Source organism: Panthera onca, chromosome A1, assembly GCF_046562875.1.
Source record: "Panthera onca isolate mPanOnc1 chromosome A1, mPanOnc1 haplotype 2, whole genome shotgun sequence".
NCBI lineage: Eukaryota > Metazoa > Chordata > Mammalia > Carnivora > Felidae > Panthera > Panthera onca.
In genome coordinates this window covers 150,414,530-150,442,073 of record NC_138339.1, presented here as the reverse complement: position 1 = coordinate 150,442,073, position 27,544 = coordinate 150,414,530, and the positions used below count along the sequence as shown (strand labels likewise).

Below are 27,544 nucleotides of genomic sequence, written 5' to 3'. Positions count from 1 at the left end.
TGGTCAGAAGCTTAACTGACCAGGGGATAGGGACTGGCCTTGGGATTCCTGAACACTAGCCTCCTCCCAGGAGAGCAGGTGCTCAGGGCATGTCCTGGCTGCCTTGGTGTCAGGACCGCAGTCACACATGATGTCCTAATGTTTTCTGATGATGGACAATCTGACACTGAGCATGTCTGGGTGAGCCCAGGTTGATCCTGATTTCTGGCAAGACTGAGAATCCCAAGAAACTGCCGAATCCAGGATACCATACCCTCAGAGAGAGAATATTTTGTGCGTGTTTCTGTGCGTGTGTGTGTGTGTGTGTGTGTGTTATCAAAAATGGGACGAGATGGCCTAATGTTCCTCTTATTGGTTCTGAACATCTTGCGAGATAGTTGTCTTGCATCTTGCATTTAAAGGCAATTATCTCAGAAACTTTATCCCTGGGACAGGTTTTCTTGAGGACTAAATGAGAGCAGACATGGTAACGATGTGTAGAATCAGAAGTCGAGGTCTTGGGGCACCTGAGTGGCTCAGTTGGTTAAGCATCCAAGTCTTGCTTTTGGCTCAGATCATGATCTCCACATTAGTGAGATAGAGCCCTGCATTGGACTCTGTGCTGGCAGCACAGTGCATGACTAGGGATAGTCTCTCTCTCTCTCTCTCTCTCTCTCTCTGCCCCTCTCCTGCTTATTCTCTCTCTCTCTTTCTCTGAAAATAATTAAATAATCTTTAAAAGAAGTAACCCAGGTCTTGTCAAATGACAAAACAAGGAAGGAAAATGTTGGGGAAAACTTACAGTTCTTTTTTTCTGCTCATTCTCCTCCCTAGAGATGGGCCTATGACTAGAAACTGCAACAATATCATTTCCATTTTCTCTGAAATCTTATATGGACATGGAGTTCAGACCTGAAGCACCAAAGGGAGATACTGAAGCCTGAGGGACAGTGAGGCACAGGGGAGCAGAGGAGGGAGGGTGTCAGCTGTATTGTCAGGGGGATTCTATAGGATACAGTCCAGGATCATGCATAGGGAAGACACTGTCTTGGACCAGGGTTATTGTCATTGTGTCAGCTATGGATAAATTAACCGTGACACAAAATCACACTGTATGCAACAACATGATGAAAGTGACATGTGGATGAATTTTCACTGGTAACACGTTCAGGTGCAGAGACAGTGTTTATTCCTTTTCATCTCCAGACCCCATGGGGATGTACAGTTGGCTCTGACACCTTATCCGTCCCTGTCTTCCTGGGATGTCCTATGCTGTCTCACTTTACATTCAAACATGAGCCTCTTACCCCAGTTTTTTAGTGTTTATTCAATTTTGAGAAGGGGTGGCAGAGAGAGAGAGAGAGAGAGAGAGAGAATCCCATGGGGGCTTCACACCCTGCACAGAGCCTGATGTGAAGCTCAATCTGATGATAGTGAGACAGTGACCTGATCTAAAGTCCAGATTCTTATTCTTCACAGACTGAACTACCCAGGTGCCACTCTTACCCTAGTTTACTGACAGGTCTTTCAGTAGAACAGTGTCCCGTGCATGTGTTTCCACATCAGTTTCTCACTGAAAAGAAGCTCAGAGTCAAGGTCTGAAGGAGCAAGTATTTTATCTCCCTGCCTCATCATCTGAGACACTTTGAGTAATGGTAGCTGCTCCCCAGCCATGAGCTATAGCACAGTAACAGTCAGCCTGATCGTCAGGATGCAGCCCAGACATGATCCGAAGCTCTGCATTGGCTGAGCCATCTGTGGGTTCAGAGAGGCAGCTAGTGACTTCGGAGCCGTGGTGCTTACTGAGTCTGAGTAGAACCACAGGAGATACAGGGAAGGCCAACCTGGCTTTTTCTGGAACCAACTGATATAATAGCTGCCAGCAATGAAGTCCCTGCTCACCATGTAGTTGAGGCTGGGTTTAGATCCCAGGGTTGCAGACCTGGAGGGTGGCTGAGTCACCTCACTGGTACACAGAGCCTGAAAACGCAAACACTCATGGGTGATTGGGAATAAACAGTAAATTTTCTCAAAAATAGTGGCAATACTGCTCTCACAAGCTCAAGAATGTTTTTGTGTCCCGAAGGCCTTGCTGGACCTGTGCAGTGAGAGAGTAACAAGAGGAGGACTGGAGTCCAGGCCATGGTCACCCTGCCCCTGGTCCCCACATTGGGCTGGGTTGCCCTGGGCCTCCTTTTCTCCTCCATCCCCTGCCATATGAGGGGTTGTCCATGCAAATGGGCTTCATTCAATGGCTGCCAATACCTCTGAGCCCTGGTGCTGGAACTCAGCCCACACCACACCCTGAGGTGGATGGGGGTTGTCTTCACCCATGGGGAAAATCCTGGGATGATGCGCCTGCTGACAAAACACACAGGTACCTGCTCAAGAGACTCTGCCAGGACAGAGGGGACACACCTGCTGAGTCTCCAGCAAGGATCACAGAGCCCAACACACAGGCCCTGGCTCCTATGACTGAATGGTCTCCTTTAAGCAGTTGAGTTGGGGGCCTCAGGGTGGTAGCACAGCACCCTCTACTGGTCACAAGGCAGGCACTTGAAAGCCCCACCTGGGTTTTGCAGCTCACAGGTCCCTGTCTAATTTCTTCTACATATGGTCGTTCCAATACACTCTGTCTGATTCTCTTAGGATCTCACTCCCAAGAGGAATCCCCATCTTTGGGAAGGGCAAGAATGTACAACCACGGCGACTTAAGGTGTTTTCACCTCTGTCAAATAGTGCAAACCTCGTATTACTTCATTGGTAAGTAATTTAGGTGACACATTCATTTTGTCCATGTGTGATGCATTCATGTCAGAGTTTTTCCCTACTGCCGCATAACTTGCATCTAATTTCAATCCTTCATTTGTTACAGAGTTAATGGTTTGGAGAATTGATATCGTGACAAAAGCTTCGTGTATGTCATTTTGCAGCTTCTCTACTCAGGGCATGTCATGTAATGGGAAAAATAAAGTACAGAGAGGCAGTACATTCCCAGATACTGATTTGCTGGCTTTGGTGTCAGGCTATGTTTTGACGTTTGTTGGTATACTAATAATACATGCACACACACATACACACACACACTTAAAAGAAAAAAAGTCAGTGGAGATAGTCACAGAGAAATGTCTCTATATGGCTGTCGCCACCCATCCTGTGTTCACCCAGGGAATCTAGAGCACACTGCTGGCTGCTGGGAGCCCCTCACATCCCACAGGACATCAACTCTGAACTCCTCCATGTTCTTTCAACAGCCTGTCCTTGGTCTTCACACATTTCTGGTGCCTGAGTGTGGGGACCCGCCTTCTCACCTGCTGTTGTCTCTGAACCATATTGGGAGGGTCTGGTTCCAGCCCCTGGGGCATTCTTTGATTGTAAATTCTTTATGACATTCTTCAGACATGGGCATGCAGCGCTCCTCCTGTTCTTGCCTACCATTTTCTCATTTTCAATCCTTATTAGGAATTTCTTCATAAGGCTGCAGTTGGGAGGCCTGTGACCACCTGTTGAAAGGGACAAGATTCAGGTAGGGCTTGTGGGTGCTGGTCAGTGTGGAGACAGTGAGGACTCCCCTCACGTGACTTGTGACATCATGGAGGAGGGTGAGGATGACCCATGCCGTGGTGGATACAAGAGGTAGGTCCTTCTGGCCCCAAATCAAGGCTGGGCCACAGGGCTCCATCCCCTCAGTGCAGTGCTGAGCAGTGCTTGCCCTGTGTGCATGTGTGCTCCCTCCTGTATGACTACTCCCACTCAAGTACACAGTTGGGATATTGGTTCCCCAACTGCTCCTCTGAATCCAGAGATATTTCAGCCAATGAAGGGCTTCTGTTCATCTCTGGGCTGCAGCCTGAGGACAGGACTGACTATCACTGTGTTCTCTCTCATGGCAGTGGGAACATCGACTGTTAGTCACCGTTTCTCCGATAGCAAGGAAATGAGACAAAACCCCCTGGGACCATAGACCTTATCTCTGAGGCTCTTTAATTGGGAAGCTTCTGTGGAGGCTCCAATACAGGAGTCTTCTCTGTGGTGAGACCTGTCCTTGAGGAAGAGGGAGTGATACCTAGATTACACTGTTGCCTGAGACAGCACAGATGTTCCAGGAGCACATGCATGTGAGCCCAACTACACATGTACCAGGGCCTGGAGAACATTTAAAGTAACAGATATTAAATGAAGTTAAGTACATTTATGGGTTTTGGTCACCACCACCATGACAAAATTGATATTTCCACCACCTGCAGAGAAACCCTGAGGCACCAGCAGTCAGGCCATTGTTCCCCCCTGCACTCAGGGGGGACACTCAGCACTTGATACCTTCCAATTCCTTCTTTTCTGCAGTGATCTCGCTATTGTGTACTTTTCATGGGTACTGTATCACAGGATATGTATCGCTGTAAGCACTCCATTCCCTGGCGTCAGGAACGTGTGCATTTCTGTGGCCACAACACTAACACTGTCTTTAAATATACAGAAAGTGAGGTTTATGTCACTTATATCACTCTAATGCAAAGCCATTCCCATCTATTTCTATGGCTCCAATTTTCATACAATGCCTATCAAAATGCACATGATTTATTTTTCCACTAGTGGTCTATAAAATAACTGTACATTTCACATGTCTTCATCTTTGTTTTCTCATGGCTATTATCTCCTTGTCACTCTTTATCTTCTATATCGTTGCATCCTCCCAAGTTTATTCAAGAGTTTAGCCAGTGGTTGTTATATTATTTTATGAAAAATGATATTATGTGCTAAGTAGACAATGTTTCTAGTTTTTATCTCATAGATTTTTGCTTTGATTGTGAGTGAGAGTTTGATTGTATCTTCATTCAGTTTTTCCTGATCCCTTGTAGCAGGCAGATGTGAAATGTCCCCTTCCCTCCTCTCTTCCCTTCACCGTGGTGTCTCTAGAGCTCTCCTGTCAACTCATGAACCCCATGTGCCCACAACACTGCATGTGACACCTGCCCGTCCTGTGGTCAGGGCTAAGGTCTTCGCATATTCTGACATGTGTCTTCACACTTGGGGGACTTTCTCCTCTGAGGTTGGTTCAGGCCTGTTGCTGGCTTTCCCATTCTGTCTCCTACATACATTTATGGACCTGGATTTTCCCTCCAGGAAAGCTCTAGATATGTGGTGTAACCCTGGGAGGTAGTGAAGCAGAATTGTGTCATTTGTATTTTGTTATTCGGATAGTGTCACATACAGCATGTGGGAATTTGGCACATTGTCTATGTCATGCCTTACTGAGGGTGTGATTTTGTGTAGCTTCTTTGTCTTATCATTGTGCATGTGCTTTTAAGAGTGGTACTTCATAATTACACTTTCCTTGCTGGATATTATCCTATCACATACTCTTTTCCATGATATTCTTTTCAATACCAAAATTCATGAGGAACGGTTACCTCCTCAAAAATCAGGCGAAGTTTTAAAAAGTAAATAGTTTTATTTTATGTCTTTCTGTTATCTAAAATTGGTACAGGGTAAAACATCAAAGGTAATTGCAATGACAAGCACTATTTAATATTTCTCTTCACTTTCTTACCACTACACCATGAATGTAAGTATCACTAGAAGAATGTGGCATGAGAAGGAGTGATGTTTTTCAGGTGAGAGATGAAATCTATTATGATGGGCTCAGGGTATTTACCTTAATATACCATACTGATAGGATAATTCAGAAAAACAATCAAAAGTTTATAAAATAACACTTCTCTTCATTTTCTTAATATGAATTAAATAAGAATACATGTTCATAATTTCAAAATAATGAAAGTTATTCTTTTTGTAATTGTTTAAATGTTTATCTGTGAGGGAGAGAGCAACAGAGAGTTGGGGAAGGGCAGAGAGAGAAGGAGGCACAGAATGAAGCAGCCTTGAGACTCCCCACTGTCAGTACAGATAACTGATCATGATCCCAAACTCAGGAACTCTGAGATCATCACCTGAGTGAAGTGAGATGTTCAAATGCCTGAGACACCCAGGTGCCCAATAATGTAAACGATTCTAATATCAGCACAAAAGTAAAACTGCTGAGTAAACCTCTTCAGACATGTGCAGTCTCTGTTACAAAAAATGCAAACTCACTGAAGAATATGAATGCAAATTTTTAAAAAGTGGTGAACTTTTTCTTGTATAAAAAAATAGTGAAAACATGTAAAAGGCAGTAGGAAATCTGATGTAGCCTACCTTATAACTTGTATTTTACTTTGTGTAAGTATAAAAGATATTTTTTTAACTTGAAGGACACTGAGTAAAGAGTGAGTATGTACTATAAACAGGATAAGACATAACTATGGATTACAGACAGTGTCCAAGAAATGAAGGATCAGGGAGGGTCTGAAGTAGGGACACCCTAAAGAGAGTCTCCTAAATTCACAACACAACTAGTCCCCAGGTCCATGGGCACCTAAAGCCACAGGCAGGTGGGGATTCACATGCACAGGAAACAGCATGAGGGATTTGCTGAGGCAGGGCAGTTACTGAGGGGAGCTGCACTAACACTGGGGGCTGTATAAGGGATGGAGTATGATAACAATGGCGACCAATCATGTTAAATAAGTGAGGAGGAACTGGGGGTATCAGGTAATGTGGGAACCTGCAGGGTAAGAGAGAGAGCAAATGTAGTTTCTCTTCTGTTCATGAATACTCATCACACCCTCACTTTGGACAGAAGGTGATAGTACCTCTACACCCTACTTCCTTCCTTTTGACTTTCAATCAACTCAGAAATAAACTGGCTTGGTGACAGTTAAACTCTTAAAATAACAGAAGACAGTGGGCTCCCTCACCCTCTCAGCGTTGCTTCTCTTCCACACCCTACTTCCCTGACCTGAAGTCCCACTTTTTCCAACTCCATGCTTTCTCTACCAATGACCGCTCTTCCCATTTGATGCTCCCTACACCCTATGTGTTGTTTGCTACCCATGTTCATGGACGGCCCTCCCCTTCTATTGCCAAGAAGTGACCCAAACTATGATATCCCCACATAGTGCTTTATATGCTCCACAATTTTTGAAAATAAGGCAGGGAATTAACTACATAATCAGTTTCAAACCATGTGACAGCACCCACCTTGCCTCCCCAAATAGACTCCATGCATCATAATTATTTGTCCTCCCTTCCACCCACCAGGGACTGAGCTGTTTACCGTTCCTGAATACTCTCTCTCCTTGTCATGTTTTCATTCATTCCCTCCTCCTGATTTTCCTGTGTAGCATTTCTTTCAAACTCTCTCATGATCCCTGTTTGCTTTCAAGCCTGCCCTGTTCTCCAGACAACTCTCTGCCTCCCGTCCTCAGCATGGGATTTCACGGACTTACATTCGCCATCCACCTGGTATGTCCTCTTGTGTCCTTGACCGTCATCACCTATTATGTCTTCATGCAGGATACTTCTACATCTAGATTCGTTCCAAATTGACACTACATATTCCCACTTCTAGAAGCCTCATCCAAAGAAATTTCTTCATTATATGTCAACAAATGTATAGAGGATTCTCACATAGAAAAATTGCAAATAAAAAAAAAACCTGGTTCACAATGAGTTGCTTCTAAGGTGTGCATTGTGATACTGAGCATATTTTCACATGAGTGAGGTCACTGTGTTATGAATTTACAAACATGCTCTTAATGGTTTCCTGTAAATGACAACTTGCACAACAGGATAATATGAGTTAATCTCATTGGTAGAAAATTCACATAATTATGGACAAATATGTATTCATTTATGAATGGCAGAAAAAGCCTGAATACATACCCAAAAAAATGGTTCTTATATTGGAAAGGATTGGAAGGACAAAAACTTTGTTTCAAATGTTTATATTCCATGACATACTGTGGATTTGTTATTTCATATCATAGAATGCTTAAAGTTATATAACACCTATATTAATGTGGAAAATACTTCCATCATGAAGGCCCAAGGTAGAGAACTGAGGCCTAGTGTGGCTCAAAAGACTTTAGCATGGGAATGAAAAACTATTTTCTCTGCTATTTGAGGTTCACTGATTCACTAATATTGCAAATCATATTCTAATGTCTAAAGAAACCAAATGAAATGTGAAAATATTTTATTCAGAGAGAATTACACTTTTCCTAAAGTATAAAATAAGATTTGCAGAGGTGCCAGGGGGTCTCAGTTGGTTAAGTTTCTCATGTGGCTCAGGACATGATCTCACAGTACATGGGTTCGAGCTCCAACTCGAGCTCTCTACAGTCAGCACAGAGGCCGCTTTGGATCCTCTGCCCCTCCCCTTCTCAAAAATTAATAACTTAAAATACACAAAATAAACTATGATGTTCAAATAATGAAATTCATGGAAATAATGGCAAGACACTTTGAATACTACTGTCTAAGAATTTGTAGTTCAAGGCAGAAATTTACCATAAGGGCAATAAGTAGAGAGCTAGAGGATTGATTTTTGCTTTTATTGTTGTGATTTCATTTTTAGCTTCAGTGAAGCATAATTGATATGTGGACGCTGCACATTGCATACATCTATGTGGAGGGCCTCTGACAAATCAGGTCCTGATGTGTCAGTGGAGGACATGAGTCCCTGATAGAACAATTCTTCATATGCATTCCATTTTATTGTCTTATAACCATTCTGGAAGTATTTCTAAATGTGTTTCCTTCCAAAACAGCTCATGAGGGTGGAGGCAGGAGTTCAACCCATGCTGTTCTTCCACTTGGGCCCTGTGCCAAAGAGCAACATGGCCTGCACCACAGACTTTGGAATGGGATGACAGCTAGTAAGCTGTAAGACTTGTCTATCCATGTGGCAAGATAACAAACCAGCTTGCAATTCTTTTGGCATGCTTCCTAGTGAAAGGTGGGTTTGTTCCCTTCCCTGGGATCAGAGGACACACTAGTGCTTACATGACTTGGACAGGCACCCTAAAAATAATGCTGTGTAACTTCCACATTTATGCTGGAAAAATTCCGTGAGCCCCTGCTGGGTCACTTGTTTCACCACCCTGTGGAGCCCTGAGCCTTTAAGAAGCCTACATGTGCTGGTAAAGCCTAGGCCAATGGGAAGTCTCACGGAGGTCCTCCAGCCAAATGCATTTTCGGGAACAAACATGAGAAGGAGTCACATCCAGAGGATTCCAGCTCAGTGCCAGCAGGCTTTTCTTACTGAGGCCCCAACTTCATAGAGCTGAAAAGATGCATCCCCACATTCCCTGTCAAATTCCTCAATCTATGACCATGAGCAAAGTCAAGTGAGTGTACCCTGCCAGCATTTGCAAGGGGGAGGTCTTTTGAAAACACACTCATACAAAATGAAATGCTAACTTAGAACCTACATTAACATCAGAGTTTTCAATTTGCCCCATTCTCCTGTATTCTGGGTTTTGCCTCTGGAAGTCAGAAGCGTTAACACTTCTGGATGTCCTTTGAGGTGTATTAATTCAGCAACCATGTGCCACTGCCACCACCACAAGAATTTTCAGAGGGTTTTACCTAGATTTACTGACATACTCTTCATTTATTACTTGTTAAACCAGTTATTAGATACAGAGAAGCTCTCTCCCAATTGAAAACATCCTTTATTCAAAGCAGTGTAATATTTGCAGTTCTTTCCCAACCAGTTGACCCTCAATGGGGTAATCCTTGGTGAAAATAAGCACCATGGATATTATGCCAGTTTTATACTTCATTCATGCCCCATTTGATTGATTCCTTCTGGGTACTTGGATGAATCCACATTGAGAGATTTTTGTTGCATAGCTTTCTATTCCTTGAAGGGTACCTACTGCGTTTTAAATATGGCAACACTCTCCATTTATGTGATAAAATTCACTTGTGCCATGTTTTGTGTGGCTGCTCTCCTTCATGCCTATGGCTTTCATGACCATATGGTGAGGATTGTGGTAATTACTGGATGAATGAAGAGTCAGAACACATATATAATTGTATAGTTTTGTTATGTGACACTATTCGTTTAGCAAATGGCACCTGGGTGGCTCCACCTGTTGAATGTCCGAATCTTGATTTCTCTCAGGTCATCATTCCAGGACCCTGGGACTAGGCTCCATGTCGACCTCCGTGCTAGCATGAAGCATGCTATGGTTTCCCCTCTCTACCTCATACCCTCTCCCCATCTCAAGCTCTTCAAATAAATTAATAACTAAATACATAAGGAAATAAAGGAATCAATAAACACAGTAATAAATACATTGAGACAAAAATAGCCTTGATTATATTTTTACTGAATACATTGAATCTTACTTTATTAATTGCTCCGTGAATATGTATTGCACCAGTGACAATATTCATGGAGTTCAGAAGAGTTAACTAAATGTACAGATATTGTTGCATACAGTGTAAAGATATGTAATACAGGATAAGATATAACTTGATAGTTATGTGCTGAGAGAGTAATATGACATTTTAAAATTGAATTCCTATTGATGCTCATTTTCTCTCTAGAACAAATGTGAATTGTTTTGTCTAAATATGTCCCATTAATGAGGAATTGCAGAAATGGGATGAGCTGGAATTTCTACTCAAGAAAGGAATCTTTTTATTCTGAACATGTTCCATTTATTCCTCTCCAAACTGAAAATTTCACTGTTAACTTCATTAGAAGGCAGGACATTTTTTTCTATTATCCCTGTCTTCACAAACAAAGAATATGGTGTGGGATAGGAATCAGGTTTTGAAACCAAACATACCATCTTAAATGGCCCACTTGCCCGTGAGGACACACACTAGGTCAGACAGGAGCAAGCTGGACCCACAGAATGTAGAGGTGCCTTCACTCTGAAAGTTCTCTGATGACTCATTGCCATGGAGATGTGATGATGCACCTTTGCTTCCTTTCCTGTCACTGTGCGAGCTGAGCTGTTGCAGCTTGGTCACTGGTAAGAAATTCCCCATGACAGGAAATGTGAATTGCTGTTCTTTAAGTATGTTCCTATTGATTTTCTGAATTCTGTTCTTTCAAGTAGGCTATTTTTTACTGAACTTTTCTCTTGGTGTTCACCTCCACCCCTGTCAACTGAGTTCTATGAATGTAGTATCTTATTTTGCTGTAATACTTAAGTTCTACATTTGATTTTTCCATGGAGCTGGCTTTCATAAAGATCTTCCTCAATACTGAAAACTGCTATTTGTGAATGCCTATTATGTACACAGTCTTACTGGGAACACACACAGTGAATGCACCCACACGGCTCTCATTGGGTCAGGAGAATCTTGATTCCACTCCAGCAACAGACATGACATGGAAGGGCATTTGAGCTCAACTTTCCTCAATGCAGATGTCAAAGTCTGAACATAGTTATGAGTAGTCTAAATCGGGACATTTTAGAAGGAAATAAACTGGGATTTCTTGGGTATTTTCTTGGGATGATATGGAAGGGACAGTGAGCTGTCTGGGTGATGCCTGTGTGCAATGGAGAAGGGAACATGCCACTGGGTCGGTGGAATGAATATTTGGCAACTAAATAATGGACTGTTTGATAACCATCAAAGGGAGACCTGAAGTGGGGTCTCCAGGCTGTGCACAAGGAGGAGACCGCTAAGAAGAGACAGGAATCTGCCCTCTGCATGTACAATGTCCAGATAGGATAAAGAGATCTAAGAATAAAGACTAGATATGGGAGAGGAAGAAAGGAGCAAGGAGGTGTTTCTGCAGCCACTGCATCCAAGCTTGCTCTAGGCCTCTAGGCCAGAACTCATTCCAGGGCCCTCAGGATTTTCCTCAGATCAGTAGTAAGACTCTGAGCATTGTAGATTTAATTCATTCCATTAGCAAGCCCCAGCACAGATGGTAACTTTCCTGTTCATCCCCATGAACTTCTTATCCAGGGTTGGCCAGTTGAAGGGTAGTGAATTCTTGTCTGAGTCATAGTGGGGCAGTTGGTTTGGAATCCCAAAATTTTGAATCAGCTTTGGTACCAAGAAGATCACTCGTCCATGTGAGTGGTCAAATGGCTATTGGGAATGCCGTTCAGAAAGGTGACTTTCTGAAAAGCTAGGGGAGGATGGCCAAAGGTGCACTTCCCTGGTCTTCCATTGGGGCTTGATTTGGAAAAACTGCACCATATTTTCTGTCAACTGAAACAGAGAGGCAGGATGCTGGGTTAGGATTCAGATTATTTTTGTAGCACAGACCCCCTCCTGCCAAGCACCCACTGTCTCCCATAGAAACTTTGGGACAGGAGAATGTCTGTAAGTGAGGACAGCTCTTGATTCAGAGGTCCAGAGCACTTCCTCACAGACCCTGGGAAGATCTCAGGTGGTCAGGGATCTCTGACCCAGAGAGCTAACTACCTTGCAGTCCAGGATTCGTCACACATCATGGCAGACACTCCAATCAGGTCACTTCGTGTCCCTTATTACTGTCTCCACCTCTGTAAAATATGAGTGACAGCCACTGCTTGCCCTCCCAACAGTGCTGACATGGGGATGACTAGAGTAGATAATATACGTACTCTCTGAACTGTAGAGAATCATTCCCATGGGAAGGTGAGAGACTGAACTTATACCCTCCGACATGATACAGCCCTCCAACTCTCCTCTCTGGAGTAAACCATTATTTGTCTAGCTCCTTCTGCATACATGCAGTAACAGAACACTTACAGAGCAATTGTGAAGCACCCAACATTTATTGTTCTCGAGGATTCACTTGTAGTACATCGCTTTTAGCCCCATCACAGCACACAAATGAGCACAGCATATTAACACGTTCACATGTGAGAACAGGAAATGGAGGAACGGAATCCTCTCCTACCTCTGTCAGGTGTCTGTAGATTCTTATTGTGATGTCAACCCTGGCCATAACATGTGGTGACTGTGCTTTACTGCATTTCTCTTAATGTCTCTGCTAAATAACAGGATTGGCCCACCAAACTGGCTGTGGGCCATTTTCAGTGCAAACCAAAGCTCAACATCTTCCTAAGTCCATTTTTTGATGCATGAAATTTATCAAGCAGATGTTGAGTGTAGGGAGAATGGAAGGTTGAACTATGAGTAAAGTATGACCAATTGTTCTATGGTCTTCTGCCAGCAAGATGCCAACCTTATTCTCTATTTCTCTGAATTACCCAGGAAATCATTGTAGCAATGAAGCAGAAGATGTGCCGCTCAGGACAACAATATCCATAAAGAAAAGAGACCGCTTCTGGTCGCATATCAGGGTGTACACTTTTTCTGTACCAGAGGAAGGTACTGTAGAAATTTACTAAGTTGATTCAGAATAATTTTTTCATTCACTGTCCTGTACAACCAGAACAGTATAAAATGTTAGGCAGGTTTTTCAGTGATTTCATGGCTACAAATTTAAATTCCTTAAGTCAATCATAGTACAATAACTATAGAAATTAGGAAGCATTTCTGTATCAATTCAGGATCCATGCTGAATGGTACACAAGTGTCTAGTACCTGAATGTATGCCCGTTGGCTACCTTTTGAACAGAGATCAATATAGATTTCCCCTGAAACAGTGTTTCCAGATTATGAGAAAATAGTAGACATGATTGACAACAGGTTCACTTAACATAAAGTTTGAACAGGTAATACAGCAAATTCCAATATACCACCGCTCCACTTTCCCCCATTCACAACATCATACATGAGGATATTACATATGTCACAATTCATGAAAGAACATCAATACTTCTTATGAAGTCAAGTCCACAGTTTAGGTTGAAACACCTTCTATGTGTTTTAGGATTCTATGAGATTGACAAATGCAGAATGACAAGTATCCCCATTAAAGTAACAGAAATCATGCACCATATGTCCGCAATAGCAGTTTTACCAGTAGCCATAGAGACAACTTCCAAAAGTCCATCAAGTGATGAGAGGATAAATAAAATATGAACTGTGCAGACAATGGAAAACTATTCAGACATAAAAAATCATAAATTTTATAATATGCTACAAATGGATGGACCTTGAAAAAGTAATATGCTTTTTGAAAGAAGACACACCTGGAAAAACATACACATACATGAGGAAACTAGAGTAGACAAATGCATAAACTCAGAAAGTGGAAAGTAGGATGGCTGGAGCAGTGGGAAGGGAGAGAGAGGGTATTTAAGATAGAATGGAAATGTGTTGGAGATGTGAGCACTGAGTCCATATCGTTATTTGTGTAAAGAATACCACTCAGTGTGTGCTTGCACAGTCATAGAAGGATCAAATTGATGTGTATTTCATCCTATACAAACCTAATAACGCAACAGAATAGAAGACAAATTCAGTAGCGGCATATATGCAGGCCTGGAACATGAAATGGTCCTGTGACAGGTGAAATAGTGGGAATGTGGCTGTCCTTTCAAGTGGGCAGGACAAGTCAGGGGACTCTGTCATTGAAACACAGTGTGTATTGATTGTTTCCCTATTTGAGACTGATGATTTTACACCAAGTAGATCCCTTTGGCTTGAAACAAAAGGCTCTCTTTCTCCTTTCCTTCCTGCTCCTCTCCTCTCCTCTTTCTTTGTGCACCAAGGATGTTGGACCAGCAGCTCAGGCCTTGCTTGTTCAGGAATCACGTTCATGCACTGTGGCTCCATGTCCACTCAAGCAAAACACTGAGTCGTTCCTGAGCAGCACAACCAATGTCCTGATGAGTACTCTGTGTTCTCCTAGATTCCAGAGAGGGGCCATCTGAGGACCTTCCTAGAGGTAGGGCAGAGGAAGTGGTCCCATCTCTTTCTGAGGTAATCTCATCCCACTTTCTCTGAGATAGAAATGTTACTTCCTTTCTTACCTCTTCAATTGAATACAGGGAGGCAAATCTAATAATGGACCTTAACGATGAGATATGCAGTTTCCTTGCTTGGGGGAATGCTGAGTGAAAGTCTATTACCAAGTGACAGCAGCTATGAAGGGGCAATAAAACATGACATCTCCCATTTCAAACCATATGCAAGTGAACACTTTCTTCAGCAGGGCATGTTCCTCCTAAAGAGAATTTTGCCTTTGATGATAGGAATGAACTTGACACATCTTCCATAAAAAGCACAAAATCCTTACATGTGTCCTCCTTAACTTGGGGGTGGGCAATAACACAACCAGTGTACCCAATCTTTTAATTCCTGATCTTTACCAAACAAAAGACCTGTGCCAAAGTGTATAGGATGGTGTGATCTTCATCATGTTTTATTTTCTCAACTACAAGCTGACGCTGGGGCAAAGGAAAAGTGTACATATTCAGGAAAATCAGTCTTTGTTGAAAACTCTAAGGGATAAAGAAGGTTGCATCCTTGTTCTGGGTTCTTCCTGGTTATGATGGTTAAGGTGTATGGAGAGAGAATGTCCAGTAAAGCACTATGACCATGTATTCTGTATGACCCAAACCCTTGCCCTATTACGTGGAAAGCCAAGGTCTGAACCTAGGAGTCAGTCCCCAGTTGCTCTGGACTACTAATATACACCTAGCACTCATCCATGACACCATTAGTCACAGAGGAAATGAATTTTAGCAATGTGTAGCTGGCTGGAAATGCTAGACTCTACAAGGCCCAAACACTTCCCAAACTTACACAGTGGCCTAAATGGTCACATAAGCAGGGCACAGAAGTAGGTGCAGATAATTTGGGCATGCCATTGGTCTCAAATGCACACAGAAAGGCTACATTCTTATGGTCAGCCCAGAGATTCGGGAAGCTGTGATGCTGCATGGAGGACAGTGTAGGTCCACATCTCTCATAGATGAGGTCATTGCTTATACATGGGCAATAGCAGAAAAGGAAGAGAGAGATCACTTAGTGTATTTGATAACATTCCCATAAGCATTAGAAATGCTCCAATTCTGGGGGCTGTTGTGTGGCACAGTCGGTTCAGTGTCTGACTCTATTATGGCCCAGGTTATGCTGTCAAGGTTCTGGAGATCGAGCACCTTGTCAAACTCCGTGCTGACAGCATGGAACCTGATTGGGATGCTCTCTCTCTCTCTCTCTCTCTCTCTCTCTCTCTCTGTGCTCTTCCCCTGCCCATTAACTTTCTCAAACTAAGGGAATAAACCTGAACACAAAAGGAAATAAATACTATAATACTGTAAGCACAGGCGATTCTGAAACAGGACTTCAAAGTAAAACTGGGTGGTAAGCTATGTGTCTAGCACTCTTATTTCAAACCTCCTGCACGGCAATGGTAGAGATTTTCAGTGCTCATTCCAGGCCTCCCCTCAGTAAGGAACTTTTCATGTGTTGGATGGCGTGGGCCATGATGGACAGCCACTGACTCACTGGACACACATAAATTGTATACACCAAAGAAAAGTGGGAGGAGTATATTAGGAGATTGATAGTGTTTTCTTTCGCATGGTGGGATGTCAGTATTTTCAAGGCTTGTAGATGTAATAATTTTTATGACAAATGACTCATGAGGAAATCTAAGAGGATTATTTCCTAGGATGAAATACAGCTTCACATTCAAAGTTGCCTTTCATCAATGACAAATTCCAAAGTAGACATGCTGAATATAAAATCCTAGCAGATACACGATGAGGATTCTGGAGGAAGAACAGATTTTCAAAGAGGAAGACAGTGATAACCTGGCTGACCTTCAAGCCATCAAGAAAGGCTATGAGACTCAATCTTTATATACAAGGTACTTCACGGTTTCCATGACTTTCATTAACTATCTCACCTTCATCAGGATCGTCTTTGCTAGAAAGACAGAAGCCCTGTTGCCCATATCTTTCCTGCTCCTTTTCTGTGCCATCCTTGGTCCCCCTAGAGAATGCCCAGCTGCAGCACAGTCCATAATTACTCTTCACCCACATGCACACACTTGCCTCATGTTCAATCAGTAAAACCTCTGACTAGTTCCTGAGCTGCCCCACCAGTGTCTTGACAGTTGCTCTGATTCTTCCTAGCTGCCCCCGAGGGCCTGATGCAAGAGCTTCCCAGCACAAAGACGGAGGAAGCACCCATAACTCTTCCTCAGGTAAAGATATTTTCTGAAAGAGCACTATTGCTTTACTTCGATTTCAAAGGAATTAAGATATGAACATCTGTGCTTGGCCATCCGTGAGGTTATATCCAATTTACTACTGCTCAAGGTTTTTCCTGAGATTCTATCACCAACTGATATGATTTTCCCAAGGGAAAAAAGTAATAATGACACCACCAGTGAGAAACTGTGTGGTAGTCAGCATTTGTCAGGAGATAATTTTCCTCTGTGGAAAATAATTTTGTATGTGCTGATTAAAGTGACTTGCGAGATGTGGCCTTGAAAACAGGAGGCTTTTCACAGGTCACCTTTGTATGATTGTTTGAATCATTGACTCAAAACCTGCATTCCGACTAGCTGCTAACATCACCCTGAGAACAAAATCCACATGCAAACCCTGTGCACAGGATGATGTGAACCTCACACTGTTGCCTTTTCTGTAATTGCAGGGTGAGACCACAGTAATGGTTCATAGTATATATTCTGGAATTGGAAACTTCTTGAGAACAACTCTTGCTGACTCTGAGGGTGAGGCTTTCACATCTGTTTTGGTCTGGAGAGAATCCCTGATTTCTGGGTTCCTGCTGGGAGTGGCGGATGGGGTTTTGTGAGAAAAACGGATTGTATGGTAAAAATGTAACCTTGTTCCACAGTTCCTGACAGCACGGAGGTCATTTAGGTGGTGTGGTTTTTGTGTATGAGGGTCGTGGGTTCTTTCCCTGTGATGTGATGTGATGTGATGTGATGTAATGTGTGTGGAATTTGTGTTTCTTCAGAAGACAAGTGCTACTTACACAGAATGCAGGTGTCCAATTTCCAGGACTCTAAGTCAGGCTCATTGCACACACTGCCTACAACAGTACATTCTTCCCTCAGAACTGCTGTACCTGAACGTCTGTTTCATATTCCCTTTCTGGAGATGGAGACGGAGGAGAAATAACTGGCCAGATATCTTTCACACCTAGGATCGTCTCTCATATGGAGTCCGGGCAGAGAAGAATCAGGAAGATTTCTAGTCAATTTCATAACAGTATCATAAGCCTTAAGACATGCTCAAACCTTGTAGTGCACACTAAAAGGACCCTGATAAACAGGAACCCAGAGTAAACTTTGGTAGTGAGGATTGTTCCCACCACCCTGGTTGCATATCTCCAGCACAGCCAGGGCACACACATTGTCTTCAAATTGTCCACAATGCAGGATCATTTCCTGAACTTCAAATAGGCATTGGGTCATAGGACTCCATCAGCAAAGCATAGCATGCATCTCACTGTTTCCAATATTTCACATTGGTGAGATTCCCTGCAGCTAAAATTCAGAGTGCCTGTTTCTATTTCCTTCCCTGCTCCTTTCCTTTACCTTTCTTTATCTACCAAGGATGACCCAGCAGCAGGTCAGTTGATATTCAGGAACCACCCATCTCCATATACTTGTGTCAATAACTCCATGAAGCAAAAACCCAGAAAAAATTCCTGAGCAGTCCCACTGGCGTCCTGAAACTATCTGTGTATCTTGTTAGGTTCCATCAATGACCGGACAGAAGAAGTTTCCATTGACAGCAGAGACGGAGACACCACATCGACTTCGGAGGTAAGCTTGCCTTTCCTTGTGTAAGAATGAAGATTATTTTATTTCTCCTTAAATAGAATTAAGGTATATGACTCTCAGTGTGTGCACACTGATTGGTATATACCACTTAGTTAAAAGTGACAATGTCCAGTGACAGTTCATTACCAACAGATACATGTTTACAAAGGTGTTTCAAAATAGCAGAATCAGGTACCATCTGCAGGATAGTGAGCTCTTCACCAGCAGCGAATTTTCATTCTTGGATATCATTTTTCCAAATCGACTAGGGGAGTACATGGGTGGCTCAGTCGTTTAACTGTTCAAATTTCACTCAGGTCATGATCTCATGGAGCATGAGGTCGAGCAGCACATAAGGGGGTGTGCTGACAGCTCAGAGCCTGGAACCTGCTTCGGATTCTGTGTCTCCTTCTCTCTCTGACCCTCTCCCAGCTTTACTCTGTCTCTCTCTCAAAAATAAATAGACATTTAAAAATTTTAAAAAGGGCTTGGGACGTATACCCTCTAGGAATCTTTGATGCCTTTGTCTATGATTATGCTTGCTCTGCTCTTGCTTTGGGGTTCGCTGGCCTCTATTGCTCTTTCCCATTTCATTTGCTCATGTCACTAAGATAACTAAAGAGTTGTGCAAACAAAACACAGCATTATCTGACCCTCACAGTGTGTTCTTTTATGACATTGCAGAGCACCCCGCTGGAATGTGAAAGTGGTATGTATTCTGGAGTCCCTCACTTGGGAGGAGAAATCTGGAAGATGAGAAAGGTGTGGCTTTCTTGCAGGTTTCTTGTGCAGAGCCACCCTGATTCCAGCTCCTGCTGTAATTAGAATAAGACACATGGCAGTCCAAAGGGGTTTTCCCAGAAAAGACCTATGGTCACATAGCATCTGTGGAAGCAGTGGTAGTGCCATTAAGTGGTGTATGTTTGTGTTCAGGGAGGTAGGTGTGTCTACATGTGAATCCATGTTATGTAACTCTCAGTGCTTGTGTGTCTGTGTGTCTGTGTGTCTGTGTGTGAGCATGTGTGTGTGTGAGAGAGAAAGTTTGGTGTACAGTGTGTTTCCATGATGTATATACCTCCCTAAACATTATAATTAATGGTGTCGACTATCTCAATAAAAAAATCCTATCACCATTACATCATGAATGTGTATGCATATAAAAGTGCATCATACAGTACAATTTAAATGTGTTCATTGTACGCCCAACAGATGTCAATGTACCAGGAAAACAAATCACATGTAGTACAATATCTGTCACAGAGTCAGTGACAACAGGACCTCACCTCCTGGCAGGTCTTGTGGCATGATTGGTCATGGTACATCATTCTTGCCACTTTCCTCACACACAGCACTCTTCATCCGAGGCTCCACAGTGAATCTTTCCAACATCACTCAAGTCACAGTGTGGTGGGGCAGGGTCTCTTCCTTCTGCAGGTGGCTTGCCATGCAGCCACCTGCCACACCTAGATCCAGTAGGAATTGGAGAAAGCAGGAACTGACAAGTCTAGCTGGGGAGAAGTCACTCCTTCTTTTTCCACCTGCTTAGAATGGGATCTAACATTTATCTTCAGGTACTATTGTGGAGAATAAACCTGATTTTCTCAGATGGAAAATCAGGCACCCACCACTGACCATAGTTGTAGTTCTGTTTGCTTGGCAAAAAGTGTAATTCAAAGAGATGAATGTCTTCAGAGACTGAGCATCGCTGTGAGCACTTGGCTCTCTTCCAAAGAGCAGAGAAGGGTACATTGTGTACTGCAAGGTGGGGAAAGAGAACCTCACCAGTGTGACGAGAGAATCCCCACTCACATTCATGTCCATCTGCCAGTGAAAAGAGGGACTTGATGTAGTCTGAAGGCTTTGGCAAATGAACAACTTAAGGTAGTTATCCTAAGACACTATGCATATAAACAGAGCCAAATTATGACTCAAGTTTAATTTAGACCCAAATCTTGTGAATTGTGAAGCAGCACATTTTACTGTTCTTGAGGTTTCACTTGTAGTACATCACTTTCAGCCCCATCACAGCACACAAATGAGCATAGCATATTAACACGTTCACATGTGAGAACAGGAAGCTGAGGAACAGAGCCCTCTCCTACCTCTGTCAGGTACATGCAGATTCTTAATGTGATGTCAACCCTGGCCATCAGGTGTGGTGACTGCGCTTTACTGTATTTCTATTAATGTCTCTGCTAAGTAACAGGATTGGCCCACCAAACCTGGTTGTTGGCTGTTTTCAATGCAAACCAAAGATTGACATCTTCCTAAGTCCATTTTGAAAGCATGAGATTTGTTGGGAAACTGGCGAGTAGGGATAGTGGGAGGTCGAATATGTGTAAAGTATGATGAATTGTTCTGTGGTCTTATGCCAGCAAGATGCCAAACTTACTCTCTAATTCTTTGCATTTCCCAGGAAATTACCATAGCAATGAAGCACAAGATGTGCCACCCAGGACAACCATATCCATAAAGAAAGGAGATTTCTTCTGGTCGCACATCAGGTGCACACTCTTCCCATACCAGAGGAAGGTACCATGGAAATTTACTCACTAAGTTGATTGAGAGTAATTTTTTCATTCACTGTCCTGTACAACCAGAACAGTATAAAATGTTAGGCAGGTTTTTCAGTGATTTCATAGCTACAAATTTAAATTCCTTAAGTCAATCATAGTATAATAACTATAGAAATTAAGAAACATTTCTATATCAACACAAGATCCATGTTGAATAGTACACAAGTGTCTAGTACCTGAATGTATGTGCATTAGCTACCATTTGAACTGAGATCAATACAGATCTCCCCATGCAATTGTGTTTCCAGATTTTTTGAAAATAGTAGAAATGATTGACAACAGGTTCGCTTAACATATTTTAAGGTTAAGGGAAATATTGAGGTTGTTTTTGGCTAAAATGTGTCCCAAAGAAGGTCATCTCAATGACAGAATGGACACTGGATATGTGGATGCTGTCAGTACTCTCTCCCTCTCAGTACCCAGCAGCCCAGATGCATGACAGGTGCTCTCCAAACAGGAGAGATCAGGGATTGATTGAGTGGTGCCAGGAAATCATCTTTCTTTCCTCGTATTTGAGAACAGTATAATTGTGGAGGCTGTCAGAAGAATAGAAATGGAGTATATCTGGGAAGGGAAGAGGAAGGGGAACGCGGAGTATGAGTTGCAAGGAAGGACCTAAGCAACATCCTGCACAGTCATGGGGAGAGTGACAGCCTGGAGGATGGGCAGGATGACACAGGCTTCATTCCTGGTCATGGAGAGAACCTGAGATGGTACAACTGCTCAAATTGCCTAGTTGTGCATCCCTGGGAGCACTTAGTAGACGCAGTATCAATGGGGAGGGGGCTTATAGGATCCCTATCTGATTGGGAGATTCCAATGTCCTCGGGTCCCGTGAACCTCCAATAATGCTGTGGGAAATACGGGGTCACCTCAGGGTACCACTTTCAACTATGAGTTTCAGGATCTGTAGATGCTGCCTCATCTGGAGGCAAGTCGATCAGGGAAGTCCACACTGTCTGTTCCCCACACACTCATGTCCTTCAGTCAGTGTGTGTAAAACCACATCCATGTGAGACAGAGGCACATATCACCACTGTGTGTCCCACAACACTCACATGTGCCAGGGTCCTCAACAGAGAAGGGGATGTTGACAGCTCTCAAAGAGAGTATGAATAGGACAGCAACGCAGCAGAAGGACTAGCAGTCAAAAAGGTAGGGCAATCAGGGATGGGGCCCCGATGACACTGGGATGTGGCCTTCATTGAGCCCCAGGACAACCATGGGAGGGTCTCTTCCTTCATGCCAGCCATGGGTTCTGCAGGGAAACTTCCACCCCCATATCTCAAAAGGCATGTTCCAAAATAAACCCTAGACCTGTTGTCAGATCTGCCCCAAACAGCATGCCACACGATCTCATACAGCTCCACCTGATGTTTCCTGCAGCTGCAAAAGAAAATAGCTAGACAATGTCCACAGTGCTCCAGATGCCACAGAAGATGTCACAAAAAGTGAACAAGGAGTGCCCTTGGTCCTCAGCAACAGCTTTGGAGGTGTCCCAGAAGAAGAACCAGGCGAAGACAATAACTAAATAAAATTGGAAAAGAAACAATGCTGGAGGAACTCCTCTCTTGCAGCTGACACTTTCAGGCCATACAAACAAAAGATGTTTGGGGTTGCAATAAGCAGAGAAGACTATGACTTTGGGGGACTGTGCTTTAGAAATGCCTTGAATACCATGTCTCACCCATTCGACTTAAACAGACCTCAGGGATATAATAAATGTTTTGACCAACAAGGAAAAAGTACTTGATCTGAAAATAGGCCAGAACTATTCTTAAGATTTCCTACCTCTTCCCTATATTAGCATTCTTGCAGGTGTAACTTACAAAATAGAAATTCTCTCTCTGTTGATCATTCTCCTTAGCACTTTCTTTTTTAAGACCATTCATGTACGGCAAAGAGTAGATGTCTGCAGGGTCCAATTCCAAATGGATCTCTGAGTGGAAGTGCTTTGTTTTTACAGGAATGACCATATGTACCCACTGCTGTTCTAAGATGGAACTGGGAGTGGGACCCTTTCCAGTTCTGCAATGGTCTTCCACTTTCTCAGTCCTCAAGATATCTATCTTGGTGGGATGGGGTAGGATTTGCTAACACAGTCCAATATAGGGAATGAACCACTGCTTGAGTCACAGAACTTTTAGGAACTTCTGGTCCAGGTACCCCAAATTCTCCTGGACTAGCACAATTATTGAAGATGAAATTAACTTATAATTCTCTTTGAAGTTATGGTGAAAATGCTAAATGAAAATTTCACAGTCATAGAATTAATGAAGCATTGGAGTTTCATCACAGAGCATGTATTCATTTTCATTCCTGGTACCATTCATTCTTGTCATGTATTGAGGTATATAAACAATAATATCATAGTTTACACACATCATATCATGTTCAACATTTTCAGTTAATATTCAGAGTTATCTCCTAATGGGGCACCTGGGTGGCTCAGTCAGTTAAGCAGCCGACTTCAGCTCAGTTTGCGAGTTTGAGCTCCACATCGGGATCTGTGCTGACTGATCAGAGCCTGGAGCCTGATCCTGATTCTGTGTCTCCCTCTCTATGCCCCTCCCCCACTCATAGTCTGTCTCTCAAAAATAAATAAATGTTAAAAACTTTAAAGAAAGATGTAAATATATTGTCTTCTGACTTTTATCATCTCTATTGAAAGGTCATATCTATTGTACTTTTGAAGGTTATTGGTCTTTGGTCTATAGCTGTATTTAAAATTTTCTCTGCCTTGGTTCTCAGTTCTCCAAGGATAGATATGAACTGGGGAGTCTAAAATTTAGAGAAGAGACATTCTTGGGAATCATTAGCATAAATGTAAAAAGTAGGAGTTATGAAGGGTGAATGTTAGGGACAGTATGAAATGGAGGAAAGAAAAGGGAAGCAAGGAGATGGAAAGGAAAGAGAAATATATTCAGAAGACAATAAGTAAAAGATGCAACACATAATTTAGAAAATGATCAGAGAATGAGGAAGAGGTTAAGGAGCATCTACTATCTTAGATGCAAGGGAAGAGAGTCACAAAGAAATAAGGGGTAAACAGTGTCAAGCAAGATAGGGTTCAGTTACATGTCTATAAAGTGCATTCTTTACATGTGGAAAAACAGAAATCACTGGAAAAATTACCTGCTGTTTAACTTTAATGTATCAGCTTCCTTTGCTTTTGTAATATATTACCACAGACTTAGTGGCTTAAAACAATGCCAATTTGTTATCTTACAATTTTAGAGGTAAGAAGTTCTAATTTCAGGGGTTCCTGAGTGGCTCAGTTGGTTAAGCACCTGGCTTTGGCTCAGGTCATGATCTCATGGCTTGAGGGTTCAAGCCTTGCGTTACAGCTCAGAGCCTGGATCCTGCTTCAAATTCTGGGTCTTCCTCTCTCTCTGCCCCTCACCCCTCATGTTCTCATTCTCTCTCTCTCTCTCTCTCTCTCTCTCTCTCTCTCTCTCTCTCTCTTTCAAAAGTAAATAGAAAAATTTAGGGTTGCCTGGGTGGCTCAGTTGGTTAAGCATCTGAATTCGGTTCAGGTCATGATCTCATGATTCGTGAGTTCCACCCCCACATTGGGCTCTGTGTGGACAGCTCAGAGCCTGGAGCCTGCTTCAGATTCTGTGTCTCCCTCTCTCTCTGCCCCTCATGCACTCACACTCTGTCTCTCTCTCAGAAGTAAACTAACAATTATTTAAAAATGTTTGAAGTTCTAATTTCAAAGTGTGAGCAGTGTGACATTCCTTCTGGTGGCTCTGGGGAGAATCTCTTCCCTTGTCTTTTCTAGTTTCTAGAGGTCATCTGCATTCTTTGGCTCGTGGCTTCTTCCTCCATCTTCAAGGCCAAGAGCATGGCATCTTCAAATCTGTGTCTCTCTAACCTCTCTGCTTCCATCACCATGTCTCATCTGACTCTAAACCTTCAGACTTCTTCTTAAGGACCTCTGTGATTATGTTGGGCCCACTTAAATAATCCAGCATAATCTTTTCATCTCAAAATCCTTAACTACATATGTAAAGTCACTTTTGCCATGTAAGGTAACATATTCACAGGTTCTAGGAAGTAGGGCATGAACATCTTTGGAGGATCCTTATTCTGTCTACCATAATCACATCACACAACCTGTTATCTGTGTCTCAATTTCCTTATTTATAAGACAGGTAAAATTATACTGATCACACTTGGCCAATGAAATAATTCATTTCAACTAAATGGAACCCTGATTCACGGTAGACAGACGTTAATAAACAGTGGTTAAAAGTGAATTTTAATTTCTCTGTCACTGGTGGGAAAAGTTGAAGGACGAGGAGTATGAATTAGGAAGCATGTCAAGGTAAATCTCCTGGCATAGGAAGTGGTGAGTATGTTCAGGACAGGGTTCCCCAGCAGCTGAGGAAAAGGGGAAATTCTTGTTTTGAAATATGAGCCATATATTCCCTAGCAATATTTCAAATATCTTTCAGCAAATGGTCCTCCAAGAAAGAAAATTAGCAAAACATAAACACAATAATACACATACACACGCACACACACATGCACACACACACACACACACACACACACACATGCACACAAACACACACAAGTAACAAACTTAAGGGGAAAAATTTTTTAAATGAGAGAGAAATAAACTCATGTGTGATCACCAGGGAATGTGCAGTCCCCTGATCCCCAGAGGTCATGTCTTCTAACATAAACCTAAGAACTGCTGGGCAGAAATGATTAAAAATAAGGAAGGCAATATTCTCTTTCTCTACATGATTTTGGTTTCCATTTCAAGTTTCAGTTTCACTTGAGCAGCTCTAGTCGTCTGTTGCAGAACATCTAAATTGGTTGAGATAAGTATCAGTGGAAGAAAGGGGGCTATGGACAGGGAGTGAAGAGACATAGACTCTGATTCCACTGAATTAGTGAGTAATTTTAAGCAAGTTTTTTCTTTGTTCTGGGCCTCAGTTTTTCCCATGTATACATCAAGAACTAGACTGAGCTAACAATTCCATAAACTCTTTCATTACTGGATCTTGATTTTTTGCTCTTGTACTCTCCATCCCTCAGAGGTCTCCCTTTCATGAATTTGGTATTTCCTTACTAATAACTCCCAAATCATGCTATGTTCTCATTAGCAATCAGAATTATAGCTTCAGCCATCCAGTAGTCATTTCTACTTGGCCTTTTTGCCACACCTCACACTCAACATGACAAAACCTTCATTATTCCCTTTTTTTAATTTAATTTTAATTTTAGTATAGTTGACATAGAGTATTATATTAGTTTCAGGTGTACAATATGCTGTCTGTCATGTACCCAACTGAGCCACCCAGGTGCCCCTGCTGTTTTGTTTATCGAGTCCTCTTTTTTTCAGGGATGGGGGTAAGTCCATCTAAAGGCTTATCAATTTTGTTTTTTTCCCAAAGAATCAGTTTCTGGTTTCAGTGATGTTCTACTGTTTGTTTGTTTGTTTGTTTGTTTTTTTAGTTTCTATATAATTTATTTCTGCTCTAATATTTATTATTTCCTTCCTTCTGCTGGATTTTGGTTGTGTTTGGTCGTCTTCTTCTAGATGATTTAAGTGTAAGCTTGGGTTGTTTATTTGAGATTTTTCCTGTTTCTTGAGGTAGGCCTGTATTGCTATAAAATACCCTTAGAACCACTTTTGCTGCATTCCAAAGATTTTGGAGCACTGTCTTTTCATTTTCATTTGTGTCCATGTATTTTTTTGTTTCTTCTTGGATTTCTTGGTTGACCCATTTATTGTTTAGCAACATGCTATTTAACCTCCATGTATCTGTGTTCTTTCCATACTTTTTCTAGCTATTGACTTCTAGTGTCACAGTGTTGTGGTCAGAAAAGATGCACTGTTATGATATCGATCTTTTTGAATTTGTTAAGATTTGTTTTGTGGCGTAATATGTGACCTATTCTGGAGAATGTCCCGTGTGCACATGAAAACAATGTGTATTCTGCTATTTTCTGATGGCATGTTCTGAATATATCTGTTAGATCCATCTGGTCCAAAGTGTCATTCAAAGCCACTATTTCCTTTTTGATTTTCTGTTTCAGTCATCTATCCATTGATCTGAATGGTGTATGAAAGTCCCTACTATTATTGTATTACTGTTTATTACTTCTTTTATGTTTGTTATTAGCTGCCTTATGTATTTGTGTGCTCCCATTATGGGTGCATACATATTTACAATTGTTCTATCGTCTTCTTAGATTGTTCCTTTTATGATCATGTAGTGTCCTTCTTTGTCTCTTGTTACAGTCTTTGCTCTGATAGTAGTATTGCTACCTCAGCTTTCTTTTCACTTCCATTTGAATGATAAATACTTCTCCATTCCTTCACTTTCAATCTACATGTGTCTTCAGATCTAAAGTGAGTCTCATATGGGCAACATATGATGGGTCTTGCTTTCTCGCCATTTCATCATCCTATGTCTTTTGACTGGAGCATTTAGTCCATTTCCATTCAAAGGAATTATAG

The 27,544-nt window shown here is 42.2% G+C and overlaps 1 protein-coding gene and 2 long non-coding RNA genes across 3 annotated transcripts; 2 read left to right on the top strand and 1 right to left on the bottom strand.

The window, feature by feature from the left end:
- The first annotated feature begins 2,632 nt into the window (after positions 1-2,632).
- Positions 2,633-10,367, top strand: LOC132681738 (uncharacterized). Its single transcript, XR_009611227.1, has 3 exons — positions 2,633-2,742; positions 8,631-8,818; positions 9,992-10,367. It is a non-coding gene; the product is annotated as an uncharacterized LOC132681738 (long non-coding RNA).
- Positions 10,368-10,447: 80 nt separating this feature from the next.
- Positions 10,448-22,824, top strand: LOC144617283 (uncharacterized). The gene is made up of 9 exons (XM_078452172.1): positions 10,448-10,853; positions 13,045-13,161; positions 16,439-16,555; positions 16,824-16,894; positions 17,350-17,428; positions 18,420-18,490; positions 19,172-19,196; positions 20,904-21,019; positions 22,450-22,824. The coding sequence occupies exons 3-9, from the start codon at positions 16,531-16,533 to the stop codon at positions 22,516-22,518; spliced, it is 456 nt and encodes a 151-aa protein (XP_078308298.1). The 5' UTR covers positions 10,448-10,853; positions 13,045-13,161; positions 16,439-16,530; the 3' UTR covers positions 22,519-22,824.
- Positions 11,714-12,698, bottom strand: LOC132681737 (uncharacterized). Its single transcript, XR_009611226.2, has 2 exons — positions 12,577-12,698; positions 11,714-12,051 (listed from the first exon to the last, which is right to left on the bottom strand). It is a non-coding gene; the product is annotated as an uncharacterized LOC132681737 (long non-coding RNA).
- Positions 22,825-27,544: the final 4,720 nt, after the last annotated feature.

Excerpts from the sequence above, each read along its gene's own strand:
- LOC144617283 (XM_078452172.1), top strand. The coding sequence starts at position 16,531 with ATGAGACTCAATCTTTATATACAAG. Across the intron at positions 17,429-18,419 it reads AACTCTTGCTGACTCTGAGG|GTTCCATCAATGACCGGACA; the intron begins GTGAGGCTTTCA and ends GTATCTTGTTAG. Across the intron at positions 18,491-19,171 it reads ACACCACATCGACTTCGGAG|AGCACCCCGCTGGAATGTGA; the intron begins GTAAGCTTGCCT and ends ATGACATTGCAG.